This window comes from Cynara cardunculus, assembly GCF_001531365.2.
Source record: "Cynara cardunculus var. scolymus isolate 2C chromosome LG 9, CcrdV1, whole genome shotgun sequence".
Taxonomy (NCBI): domain Eukaryota; kingdom Viridiplantae; phylum Streptophyta; class Magnoliopsida; order Asterales; family Asteraceae; genus Cynara; species Cynara cardunculus.
Window position 1 is genome coordinate 9,656,348 of NC_037536.1, and position 14,037 is coordinate 9,670,384.

Sequence of the window (14,037 nt, forward strand, 5' to 3'; positions counted from 1 at the left end):
CTAGAGAGAAAAGATGAATTTGAGAAAGAATAGCTAAAAAATTATATATTTTTCCCAAATTACATAGAGCCCCTTGAAGAATTTGAACCATGACTCCGCTACCCTTTAACTTTTCCAAGAAATGAGGCACAACCCTTCAACAATCTGATAAATTCAGATTTTCAAGCTTTAACACTTTCTACTCTTATCAACAATTTTCCTGTCAAAACAGGACAATAGTCAAGACCGGCACACTTGGTCTATTTTAACAAATTCAAATCATGTCACAAAGTAAACCAACTAAGCAAATGCTAGATTGAAATGAAGAATCTTTATATTCTCCATATTTAAACACCGTTCAAATTAGTGAAATATCTGATGGTGTCTCGTAGCAATTGTTTCATATTAAAATGTATTCAACTGGCGTGTAGTAGCAATTGCTTTATATAGTACTTGGATCCAAGCGATAGGTTTGTCCTTTTTCTCCTTTCCTCTGGTATCCATTCAGTTCAATCGAGCAACCTGGAGAACCCCCTCCTTTTATACACGGTTGTTTGCTTCAAAACCTTGTATAAAGGTTACTTTTTATGCACGGTTTTGTATTAAGGACCGTGTGAAAAGAGGCAATACCTTTATACACTGTTTTCGGTTCAAAACCATGTATAAAATGAAACTTTCATACATGCTTTCAACAATGCAACAATTTACAATTATCGAGTACTCTTTCTACACGTTTTTTCTTCCAAAACTGTGTATAAAACTATACTTTTAGCAACGGTTCCACTCCAACAGTGTAAAAAGGTTCAAGAACTTCTTTTACACTGTTTTTCAAAACTCGTGTATAATAAGGTATGTATAAAAGGCAATCTTTAGTAGTGTGTTAGGATTATTTTAGTTGGAAATTTCTCACTTACAGTCGTTATCTGTCGAAATTGACTTGTAACATTTTTGTAAACAACAGAATAAATCTAACCCAAAAGTACGGCAAAAAGGATGCCTCCGCTTATCCCATAGTTGATACAGATCTATGGCAGCACCTGATGGGGGAAGCAAGAAAGGTCGGCTATTTAGTTTTGGGTACAATCAAGATCTCAATTGGTCTTGACGGGGTCATCTACACATAAAAATCCGAGTGCTGCATCGTCTTCTGATGATTGTGCATGCATTTCTTTTTGAATCTTATGAATTTTGCAAACAAACAACAAATCAACCTACCATGTCTGTATGCCGACCTCCTTGAAAACTATGCTGCAATTTTTGTTCCAACCCCAACCACTTTTCAAAAAATAGGAACACCTCTTTTTCTTTTTTACCTAAGATAAATGGCTAAAACGTGATGGGTAAAAGACAGCCATGCATGCATCACGATTCCTAAGCACAATGGGACACAGACACATTGCTACCATTTGTACAAGTTATAATAGCACAAGTACAAAGCAACATAGCACGTCCCGTCGTACCAAAAGACACTAAAATGGCAGCAGAGAGAGTGGTCTACATCATATACTGTTAAAACTAGTTATGGGACTTTTTGTCTATCTATACATCTCTCTAGACAAAGGATGCAAAGTGAACCAAAAAAACGTCATGGAAGTACTTTAAAAGGGTGAAAAAAGAGAGAAAAAAACTAGAACCAACTGAAGGACATGATCTATATGATAGGATCCTTTTTTTGTCCTAATCTTGTCGAGGGCGAGCCACCCAAAGAGAGCTGAGAGATCGAAGGCGGTGGAAGTGCTCGGCAACAGCTAGCAAACTCCTGGCTGCTTGACGGGTCGTTAGGAGTTGAAGGACATGATGAATCGTCTGGCGTCGCAAATTATCAGCCTGTAAGGTGTTCGTGTTGTTAGTTTCACAAACTTAAAATAAAAAATGGAAAAATTGAATTAGAATACAATCTTGAATGTCATTTTCACGTAGACAGAAGGCAAATTATAATCTGTATATGTTATTTGTTAACTAATTAAGTATACGTTGACATTTTTGGAGGACATTGTCATAGTGAGTGGTTGGATTGTCAAATTAAGCTCAAATGTTCATATAATTATTTAATATTCTTTTGGACTATAAAATATGATATCATGCTTGTTTGTGTGTGAAGATGAAAATGAAACATGGGTAAGGGTGAATTTTTCTTCTCTTAGGTGGATGGGTGGCAAGATTTTGCAGAAATTCAACCTTTGAAACCTATTATCTATCATATATATATATATATATATATATATATATATATACATACATATATATGACATATATTATGTAATAACATATTGATTATATTAGATGATTCACTTAAAAAAGTCTTTGAAAATAAAAAGAAGAGTTCAACATATATTGAGATGAAAGAGTTTAAGGGATTGTTTATCAAGCGTTTATCGATAAGAGTTATCATTCTTATTTACCTTGTTGGGTAACATTTCAGCCATAAAAATGAATTATTGTTGCACGTCTTTTGTTCGGTAAACGTTTATCAGGTAAGTGTTTTCTCCCTCACTTATCAAATAAGATTGTAAGATTCTTGGTTACCGTCATGGTACCCGGTAAGGTTAGTGACGCCTATTAAGTGTTTACCTGGTAAGCGTTTGGTAAGTGGCATACAGGACTCTTAACATACTCTCTCCAACACAGGCTAGACAAGCACAATAGAGTATCAAAAGCAAACTACACAACTATCTAATATACAGATCATTGAGTTCCTAGCGTGACAGACGTTGAGTAGACTTCTGTTAGATTACTCTAACAAAGAGCACTTGCAAAAAGAATTTCAACGAGACAATCAATTAATTTTTTTTAATATATACAAGTCAAACAAACTTTAGTTCAAAATTCCTAGAAAATTAGGGCACAAGGGACAGAATCTCAATCAATATACTCATGACAGATTCAAAATAATTTATATACAAACAAGAATCAAAGATTAAAGGTTTCCTTTTTAAAGGAAAAAAGTTAGGTCAAGAATACTTAGGAAACAATGCGAGATCAAATTCACAACCATTTAGAATAGATATTAAGGAAAATTGCATCAAAATGGAACTAACTTTCACCTAATTCTTATTTTGGGGAACCAACTTTCAAAATCGTCATTTTGGGGAACCACCTTGCATCTGATTCCTATTTTGGGGAGCCAACTTGCAAAATAATTATAGAAAAATAACTAAAATTCGTTTTTTTTAAATTAATGCAATAAAATCTATTTTTCATTTCAAATCTCTTTTTTTTAATTCAGATATCAAATTGAATATTTAAAAAAAATCCAAATTATCACAATAAAAATTGTTTTTTACTAATGCAAAAAAATCAATTTTAAAAAAAAAATTAATTGATGCAATAAAAAATAAATATTAAATATCACATTCAAGATTTTTATATCTAACCAATTGCATCAATTAATTTTTTTCTATTAAATTGATTTTTTTTGCATTAGTAAAAAACAATTTTTATTGTGGTAATTTGGATATTTTAAAAAAAATGTTCAATTTGATATCTGAATTAAAAAAACAAGATTTGAAATTAAAAATAGATTTTATTGCATTAATTTTTGAAAAAAACGAATTTTAGTTATTTTTCTATAATTATTTTGCAAGTTGGTTCCCCAAAATGACGATTTTGATAGTTGGTTCCCCAAAATAAGAATTAAATGAAAGTTAGTTCTATTTTGATACAATTTTCCCTAGATATTAACATGATTAAAGTTCTGGCATCTTGGTTATGAATTTATATTATATGATGAAAAATGGAGGATTGAAGTATGATCATGGTGGCAATCATATAACACAGAATAAACTTATTCAAATAAATTTTAAAGCAATCTAAAATGATGGTAATAATTATTAAATAGAATAAAGAAATGGCAAAATCTAAGAAAACTGGCGAAATATGATACATTTACTTGCATATCATGTGTCTTGTAAGATCCCATATTGGTTGGGAGGAAAGCAAATAATATTTGATACGGTTGACTCGGGATGTTACATATCTTTAGGGGTAAAATTTACTTGAACAATTACATAAACGGTAGGGAAAGTACAAAAACATAAACATATTCATACAAAGTTATGAAACATAGCAAATATAGTGCCTTAATACCTTTTATTCAAATATAGGATATATATTTGAAAACTAAAGAGTGTTTACTAAATGCTTACTCGGTAAACATTTACCAGGTTACTTACCTTACTGGATGAACATTACAAGGGTCGAAAATCTTACACGGTAAGAACGATCATAAGGATGGAGAGTCTTAACAGGCATAAGTAGGGGTGATGACTTTTACCCATTAAATATTTATCGAAAAAATTGTTACATACAATACCGTTTTGATGGACTACAAATTTACCCGGTCAAATATGTTATAGTACTAACTCTTACCAATAAACGTTTAGTTAAAAGATGATCGATTAAATCATGTCCCAAGCCATAAATTTGACTGATCAAACCACTGATTATATACAAGATCAAAAGGATTATGAAACTTTATAAATGATTTTTTTTTTCAGAAATATAGATTATATTTGGCTATTATAAGTTACCTTATTTTTGAACTTATTGCAAAAATTTACTTCTAGTTGACATAAATTACCTTTATGAAAATTTACTTCAAGTGGTTTCAATAGACTCTAAGGACTTCCTTTTTAAGCATTAATATTTTTTTTAACTAGATTTTTTAACATTTTTTAAATTATCTTATATGTTAATCTATCTTATAAACTAATTTTACTAAATATTACTAGTTTATCAGCTATCTTATCAACGAACAGATAAATTACAAGTCAACAGTTAACTTTTTAACTAACAATAAACTTATCGTTCAATAATGCGTAATTTATTATTTACATCTAGTTTATAGCAACTTTATTTATAATTATTAATTATAAAATATGATAAACTATATATATATATATATATATATATATACATTCATGGGTATAAATCATGTGAAATGGCATGCATGAATTTAAGATAAAGGGCAATTTGCTTGACCTAGTTATAGAAAAGGGACATTGTAATCGATGTCTTTAAGGGAGTGGACCCAAGAGAACATCCCCATCATTGAGATCCTAAAACCCATATTTGCATGATGTCATTTTCAATATCATTTGATTTTAAACCCTAGAATAAAAAAGCATTCAACTACTACAATAACATCAAAACCAACTTCCATGTACATATGTTTTTGTGGTTTAATATATATATATATATATATATATATATATGTAAATTAAATCCTGATTTTTACATCAAAGTATTTACTAATATTGAAAACTTTGTTTAACAATATTGTACCGATAAATATAAATTCAGATATAATTATATAAATCGAGTCTTTATAAATTTTTAATTACGGATTTAGTCTGAGTATCTTTTAAGATATGCATGTAATTATTGCCACACAGAGGGTATGGGGACGTAAAAAGGGGGATTATATCAACTTGTTCCGACTTGAGATAGTAAGTTCATGAGCTTGGTCTTACTTCACTGTCGAGAAACGAAAGAAGACTTTCATCTCCAAATTTAACGCAGACGTAACTTTCTTCTTTTTGGGCGTGAGCTTATTATCATTGAAATATATTACATATTTAATACAAGATAGAAGAAATGATAATAACTATAGACTTTTAATTTAACCAGTGACCTCTTAATAACTTTTAATTCAACTTAAAATGATATTAGTGGAAGTTATTAATAACACACAACTAACTAAGGCTTAGGGAACTTACAAATTTCACTTTCTACTGATACGAGATGAGTTGTCACAAACTCTCCCAATTAAATTTATTACCCCTGCTTTAGGCCTATCCAATATCTCCCTTGTTCAATGATGATGCATGATTTGCGTACGATATTACAAACACCCTTCTCATGGACTCGATGCATGCCACACATATTTGTTATAATACCATTTGTAATACCGCAAATTAAAGCCCAACGTAGCATATTCACCCTATAATTAGCTCAGAACTTAAGGTTTAAGGAACTTAATGATTTTAATTGTTTGTTGATACGTAACAAGTTATCACTACTAATTATCATGTCATGAAACAAGTCATTACAACTAGTTATTTATATAAGTTTATATTTCAAACCTATATAATTTACATTAGTTAGAAGATCTACAGTAACTTAATTCCAAATACTTAACTGATGAGTCCCACAATCTATAAGTTATAAGTTCGAGTCTCACTATTAGCATGTTGTGTGCATGTTCTTAGTAAAACTTTACCTTTTCTACAAAAGGGTTCTAAAAACTACAATAATTGAATGAAATATTTAGCATATGTTTGATAACATCTTTGCAATACTTCATTGGACAATATGTAAATACATGATTCGAACTCTAAAAACCCTAAAATTTTATGTATATTGAAATCCAAAAACAATGCATTAATTTACATTATAGAATGATTTCACAATTAAATGATATTTAAAAACAAAGGGTATGTAATAAATTGTATTTTACATATTTACAAATATAGGCAAAATTAAATATTATTATACATAACATAATAATATAAAACCGTTAAATCAGTATTTCATTTGGGTCAAATCGATAATTCGATAATATATAAAAAAAAATATTGATTTTTGATATGTTTAAAAGAAAATTTGTAAGGAAAGATTCATTTAGCATAAAAGATTGGTTCATTTAGATTATTTTTAAAAGAAAACTTAAACTTATAATCCTACAATGATTAATGATTGGATATTGTAATCAAGTCAATGTGGGAGATGTGGCCATGACAAATGAATCAATATATGTGCCAACTGTGATATTAAGGTTTCCTATTTCAATTTATGTACATTTTCAAGTCACATATGATTGATGGAGTGGAGGAGCAGGTTAATAATCTGTTGGGAGTAGGTTCCCTAACAAATATTGCAAGCAACATGTTCTCATCCTATGGACCCACTCTGCAAGTAACATATATGGATATATACACATAATACACACACATACATATATATATATATATATATATATATATTCTATACATGTAAGTTATATCATCATGCATCATTGTGTATATTAGCCCAGAAAAGAAATTGGGAACATACCTGTATCACGAAACTTTCAAGGGTGGAGAGTTTGTTCATGGCTGCAGCCATCTGACCCATGTAGTTAGCCATGTTTGTAGGGGAGCTTAAAGCATCGGAAGCAATGGTATCAGATAAAGACTGATTCAGTGCCTCCAGCCCTTGCGTCAGTGCTTCTTCAGCCTCTTGTGTGGCTTGTTGCACTTCACATATTGCCATCAGTTGTTGCTCTGTTAATGGCTCGATTTGACCAAGAATTATCTAAAACACAAATTCCAACCACCTAAGTAAGGATTATATATTACTACTATACTAATCATTCTAAAAGTGAAAAAGAAATATCATCTCTTTACGTTTTTTAGATATATATATATATATATATATAATGTATCAAAGAACAGTTATATAGATACACAATCTTTTTCATCTGTTCTTGTTCTAAAGAATCAAATGGCCATATCTTAGTGTTTTAGATGGATTCATATCCAACCAAAGGTACTTAAGTACGAGACGTATAACATACAAATTTGTGAAAATGGAACTCTCTCTTTCTAAATATATTTTTTGGAGAGATATAGAGAGTGAGATACAGACAGATAAAACACAGAGAGAGAGAGAGAGTGCAGAAGTTGTGGTGACAGACAGGGGCTTTTTTGCACAGTTTGGAATAATACCTAACTCATCCTACAATGGAAACAACCCTTTCGTCATCAATGTAATTATTCACTCTGTGTCACCTTCACTTTCACACACACACACACACCCAACAGTGTATACGTACGACCAAACAACAGCTTGCAGTACCCATGCAAATTACTGCTTCCAATACTTCCTGCAGCATCTCATCATACCTCCTGCTCTTGCCATTTATTCTCATCCTTTCTATTTTTGGTATTTCTATTGCACATTAATTAGAGTTCGTTTTTCATAATTGTTGTCTCTTTGGTTTGATTAAATGACCCCTACTTTTATATGCTAAAAGGATCCTAGTATTTGAACCCCTTTAATATATATATATATATATATATATATATATATATATATATATATATATATACAGGAGCGATCAAATGAAAACCACCTTCATTTGTAAAAACCGTACAAATCACCCTCATACATCGATTTCATTGTTTAATCTTATGGAAAAAAATTATGAAACTGTTTTATCTTGTGAAATTGTTTTATATAATACTTTTTTTGATGAATTTGTTTCATATATGGTTATGAAATTGTTTCATATAATATATAATGAAATTTTAATAAAACTGTTTCATGTATTTCTCTAAAATTAAAATAATGAAAATGATAATATCCATGATTAACACCCTCCACAATAAAAATGGTTAATCAACCTCTCATAATTACAAAAAAAATAAATAAAATGAAAAATTATGATTGGTTGAATGAGGTTTTCATGGTTTAATTAGCAACCCGCTGTATTTTCTTTCACAGGTAATTTAAAAGTTGTTTGATCATTTAATTATTTTTTTTAAAGATTAAACCATATCTCTAAAAATTAAAATGTATAATATTTTATATTTATTTAATAAATATATATTAGCTTTAATCTTATGTTTAAAAGGTCGGTCTACCAAGAAAAACAAATCGGAATATGTAAATAAGAAAAACCATTTCATTAGTTTTTTGTGACGTTTTAATTAAAAGTATCCAATTTAGTATTAATATCTCAATTGATTGGATTGCATATGAAACGTACTCTCTCTATATATGTGTGTATTATATATATATATATATATATAGGGGCATGTTCGAGACATTTTTACATAATATTTATCATTAATAATACATCATTCACTATGCATAATTGAAAAGATCATCAATCCAATTTGAACATAATAAATACAATGTTTTTTAGGTGTGGCGAGGTCTTGGATTTTCTCATATCGATGACTAACTCAAGTTTTTGATTCTTCAAAAAAACCTCTAGTTTTTTAGTGTCACTGAAGGTTTGTCTGACCATTAACTTCTGGTCTCATGAGATTAGATGAAATATTCACAAACTGCTTGGAAAATGACTTGCAAAAAAAAAAAAAAACTATATGACGTGATGACTGCTTCAATTAATTTGGCTAAAACATTTTTCAAAATTTACTAAAATTTAATTTCTAAGCCATATCAAAGTTAAATAAAAATGAAAAGATCTCCAACACTTACACGACAAATATTGGGGACCGAAAGGTCCCATTTTAGAGTGGGTTCGCTGCAAAATTTTCGTGCTTTTGACTCTTCTAGTGGCATTTTGAGGATTATGTACCACATTTCTATCTCATTATAGTGTCTTATGTTTCAGGGTTCATCTTTTGTTTGTTTTTATGTATATTTATGTGTATGTATATGTATATGTATGTATGGACATGTGTATATATGTATGTTTGTAGACGTGTGTATGTATGAAAATATGTGTGAACCTTGATGAGCTCAGATGGTCGAAACCCTCCAATCCACATGAAGCATCGCTCAGCAGGAGTCTTCCAGGTGCCGGAGATGATGTGAAAAACATCAGATTTTGCAACAATACTCTTCAGATTCATCACATCATCGATACGTGCTATACAATTATCGACATAGATCCGGAGCTCGTTTTCTGGCAAGTGTTCTTGAACCGCGGCTTGAAGTTCACACATTTGACGGTGGTAGTCCTCGAGCCACCTTGCATACTCCATGTCAAAAACTGCAGCATCTACAGTTGTTTGTATAAGTCAAGAACCAGCTAACAATCAAAAACGATCGTTCTTATGAATCTTTGCTAATGTACCGGAGCTTATGTTATTCATTCCAAGAGGAACACCTTGATCAGCTCCAAGAACACCACCACCACCACCAAGATATACCCCCTAAAAATCGAATATATTCAAGTGAGTTTCAAATTTATCCAACATATTAATATTAATTGGCTTTTTCTACTAAGCAAAGAAATGATCACCTGAGCTCTAGCTCTTTGCAACTCTTGTTCCAATTGGGTAAGCTTAATTCTGCTTGATTCTAGCTGTTGAACATAGGCCTGTAAAAAGAACAAACAACGATGCACAGAAAATTATGAAAAGCAACAGAAGTTTGTGAAATCTATACAAACTATTCTTCTCTTTTTCATAAATTTCATACCTTTTTTCTCAGCCTGCTTTTCCTCGCTGCCTCTCTATTCTGAGCAAGCCTCCTCAGTGTCTGCTTAATCAATAAGCTCAAACATATTATACATTTTCCTATTGATTATAAAATTAAAATTAATTATTAAAATTGGGTACCTTAGGATCGGGGGTTTTGGGGCGACCCTGATCTGAACTAGTCGTAGGCCCTTTCTTGTTTCCCTCACGCTACAGTACCAATCATGAAAATCAAGAATTCAATCAAGAAAGTTATAACTATACAAAAATGATTTAAAAAAATCGGGTGATACCCATATCCCAGTAATATATGTTTATATATATATATATATATATATGTATATATATATATATGTATATATATATGTATATATATACACACACACACAAGAGTTGTTGATTAAATTAATATATAGTTATGAAATAAATTAGTAGTTAGATATAGAAAAAGAAGGATACGTACCTTGATGGCTTTAGAAGATTGAGGGGCAGGTGGAGGAGCATCCTTTTGGGGGTTGGCGATGTTCTCCATAGACGGTTCAGATGGTCTCCTCGAACCACTGCTTGATGGAGAAACTAATCCAGTAGTTGCCTACCAAACATACAATTACAACTCCAATTTTTTCCCAATGAATTAAGTTGATCAATCGGCTAATATATTATATTACATCAAGAAAACAATTTAAAGTGAGAAAAAAGCCGAATCAAGGACTTAACGGTTTAATTGATTACCAATTCAAATGATTATGATTTCCGATTTTAGAAAACAATACCTTGGTAGTCGAGGTTGAAGGGTCTACTACATGCATCGGTTGCGAAGGGAATATGTTCAGAGTTGGAGGTCTCATCCCCGATGATGTCGAACCCTCTGCACGCATCAATTCTAATGAATCGCCTAGAAATAAATTTAACGGTGATGATCAATGAGGGAAAAAAATCCGTCTTTTCGTTCATTGATGATGATATAAACATGAATTGATCTTAAATCAGGAGGGGTTTTTCTATTTTCTTGTAAAATTACCTCAAAAATTAATAGGGGAAAAGAGATTGTTTTTCTGCATGTTTGTGGTCCAAATCAACCTTGTAAACGAAACAGAAAGGCGAAAAAGGGTTGGAAACCAAAAATATTTTGTAGAAATGGAGTAAACAGAAGTTGTTTTCTTATTTTTGTGCAAGTTGTGAAGATCTTTTAATTTTGTTCTCCAAAGAAAGGATCTGGTCAAAGAAAGTACCAGCAGATCATATTCCCTGAAGAACATGCTTTTCTTATGATCCAAAAAGAACACTTTTTAGAGAGACAAAGAAGAGAGAGAGAAGCAGATGAAATCATTTGATTATAGAGGGTCTCACGTCTTTGATGATCTTGGACACTAGAGAGTGCAGACGGATCAGCAGAAGCTTGGCCTTCGCCATAGAGAAAAAGTGCTTGATCCAAATCAGCCAAATCGTAAGGCCCACCTCCATCGGTTCTCCTGCATAATACAAGATCAAATGGAAAAATTACAACAAGTACAAAACAAACACAAAAAGCTTAGCCTTTGGTTGCTTTTCTGGGATCTTAATCGGGTCTATAATTTTCATTAAAACCTCTTATCTATATACGTGTTTGTACTTTGACGATCAATAGAAGAAAAAGGATCAGGAATCACATGATATTGTTGTTGGTGGTGGTGGTGGGATTAGTAGGAGGGCGGATAGACGATGAGGGCATCGAATGATTGATCATGGCGAACGATATCTGATTGCTGTCATCGTGATGATGATCTTGATGCTGGACGAACTGTAGTTGGTGGTAAGGCTGATGATGATGGTGATGATGATGTTGTTGTGGGTCTAAGAAGGTATTTGTTGATGTATTTGAATAGCCTTTGTTGGTAGTAGCCATGATATTCATCAAGAAGGGAGGAGTTTTGGCCTCTTCTTGGTGGTCTTGAGGTGGCGGTGAAAGGTGGTTTTGATGATGACGATGATGGTCTTCACCTCTCTCAAAACTCATATGTGTATAATTACAAGTCTCTCTCACATCTATACATGTAGAGATAAGTCTAGAGAGAGAGAGGGGGGAGGTTGAAAGAAATTCAGAGCATGAATTGAATGCTAAAGATGCTAAAGACAAACTTTTAAGCTATTTTTAACACTTTCACCTCTCTCTCTCTCTCTTCTCTCTCTCTCTCTCTCTCTCTCTCTCTCTCTTCTCTCTCCCTCTGCTTTTACAACCTGATCAGTTGCTATCCGGACCAAAACCCTCTCTCTCTCTCTCTCTCAATCGGCAAAAGAACCAGCAAAGACCTGGAGATAGAGAGGAGAGAGAATGAGGAGGGAGGGAGAGAGGGTGCACTTTATGGCTTGCTTGTCCGACCATCTTAAACATGTATAGTGAAATGACCAAATTGCCCTACTTGGTCTAAGAATTTTGCTGATCCCACTGGTCTTTTGCAAGTAAAATACATGTTTTATTTGGTCAACTTCAGGGGTACTATGAGAAGGATAAAAGTTGTTAGCAACATTAGTTAATTAACAACTCATGAAAGTAAAGGTCGTAAGTTGACAAGTAATTTGAAATTATATTTTACCAATTTTTTAGTTAATTTCACTATTTTGTGATGTTGAATATATATATATATATATATATAAGATTGAGTTTCGATAGAAAATCAATTTTCCATATAATATGTAAGAAATTCTTTGTTAACGGATGTTCATATATATATATATATATAATTAAACATGCTATCATTTCATGTTAAGTTATGTTAACATGTTTTTATTATATTAACATTTAATGTTAATATTAATATTAATATAATATAATATAATATATTAAGATGTTAGGTTATATGAATATCTACTCACAAAACTTCGAAATTTTGATTTCTAAATGAGAATTATATATATATATATATATATATATATATAAAGACCTTATTTTGAGAGCCTATGAAATTGTGATAATATTGAAAACTAGGATTTAGAATATCGATGTGTTTATCTCGCATGAATTTATTTCACATTGTAAACCTTTTAGCTTGTTTGTGATCCGTATCATGAAACAAATATATGTTCATCAATCGTTAAATGCTAATCTTAAATATGGAGAAAAAAAAATCATGTGAAACAATACCTTAAAATAAAAGCTCTTGCAGTTATTATAATATATTAAAAAAAACTTGTAAAAAGTTTTATTTAAATTAATACCTTAAAATAAAAATACTTTTTAGGGTATTATTGAAACAATTAAAATTACTTGTAAAAAGTTTTACATCGTGAACCGAATACATATGAAACAAACATATTATGAAAAATATATTTAAATTATTATCAAATACCATACTTAGATGAAAAAAATCATGTAAAACAAACCTTAAGGTAGAAATTTTAATGGATCTCACAATTTTTGGAGTTATCAAATGATTAAATTCGTGTATATATATATGTGTGTGTGTGTGTGTGTGTGTAAAGGATCATGTAAAAATGAGAGTTAAGGTTGAAGCGTAAGAAAGGATCATGATCCCTTGATCACTTTTAATATCGTGTTCACCCATTAATTATGGTTCTCTTGGACTCCTAATACTTTTGGACCATAGGCATACGCCGATGTCTCCCTCCTCCAAAGACGACCCTAGACATTAGGGAGGGGGAGGTTTCACTCAAGTCTGTGTGTGCCATCAGAGATGATGGGGGACGAATAGGCGAGGCAAAGATGGAGGTCGTTGAAGGGGAGGCTGGCGAGAAGGAAGGTATGTGTGTATATATATTGTTAGTACTAGAAGCTTACTCGCGCAATGCAGTGAGATACATCGTGATTTTAATATTTCATTTTATTTTTTATCTCAGTCGATGTTGTAATATGGCTTTATGTGATTTTGAGAAAGCGATGATGTTTTTATTTTTTAATAAAATATAT

At 31.4% G+C, this 14,037-nt stretch overlaps 1 protein-coding gene across 3 annotated transcripts; it reads right to left on the reverse strand.

Annotated features, from left to right (window-relative positions):
• Window positions 1-1,375: 1,375 nt before the first annotated feature.
• Window positions 1,376-12,229, reverse strand: LOC112518142 (bZIP transcription factor TGA10). 3 transcript variants are annotated; one of them, XM_025125729.1, is made up of 11 exons: window positions 11,783-12,229; window positions 11,484-11,605; window positions 10,907-11,001; window positions 10,597-10,725; window positions 10,275-10,343; window positions 10,135-10,194; window positions 9,956-10,033; window positions 9,788-9,866; window positions 9,441-9,712; window positions 7,033-7,272; window positions 1,376-1,806 (listed from the first exon to the last, which is right to left on the reverse strand). In XM_025125729.1, the coding sequence occupies exons 1-11, from the start codon at window positions 12,127-12,129 to the stop codon at window positions 1,657-1,659; spliced, it is 1,641 nt and encodes a 546-aa protein (XP_024981497.1). In that variant the 5' UTR covers window positions 12,130-12,229; the 3' UTR covers window positions 1,376-1,656. The 3 variants fall into 3 exon arrangements, with proteins under 3 accessions (XP_024981497.1, XP_024981496.1, XP_024981494.1); XM_025125728.1 differs by having other exon boundaries at window positions 9,441-9,703; window positions 10,907-11,028; XM_025125726.1 differs by having other exon boundaries at window positions 10,907-11,028.
• Window positions 12,230-14,037: the final 1,808 nt, after the last annotated feature.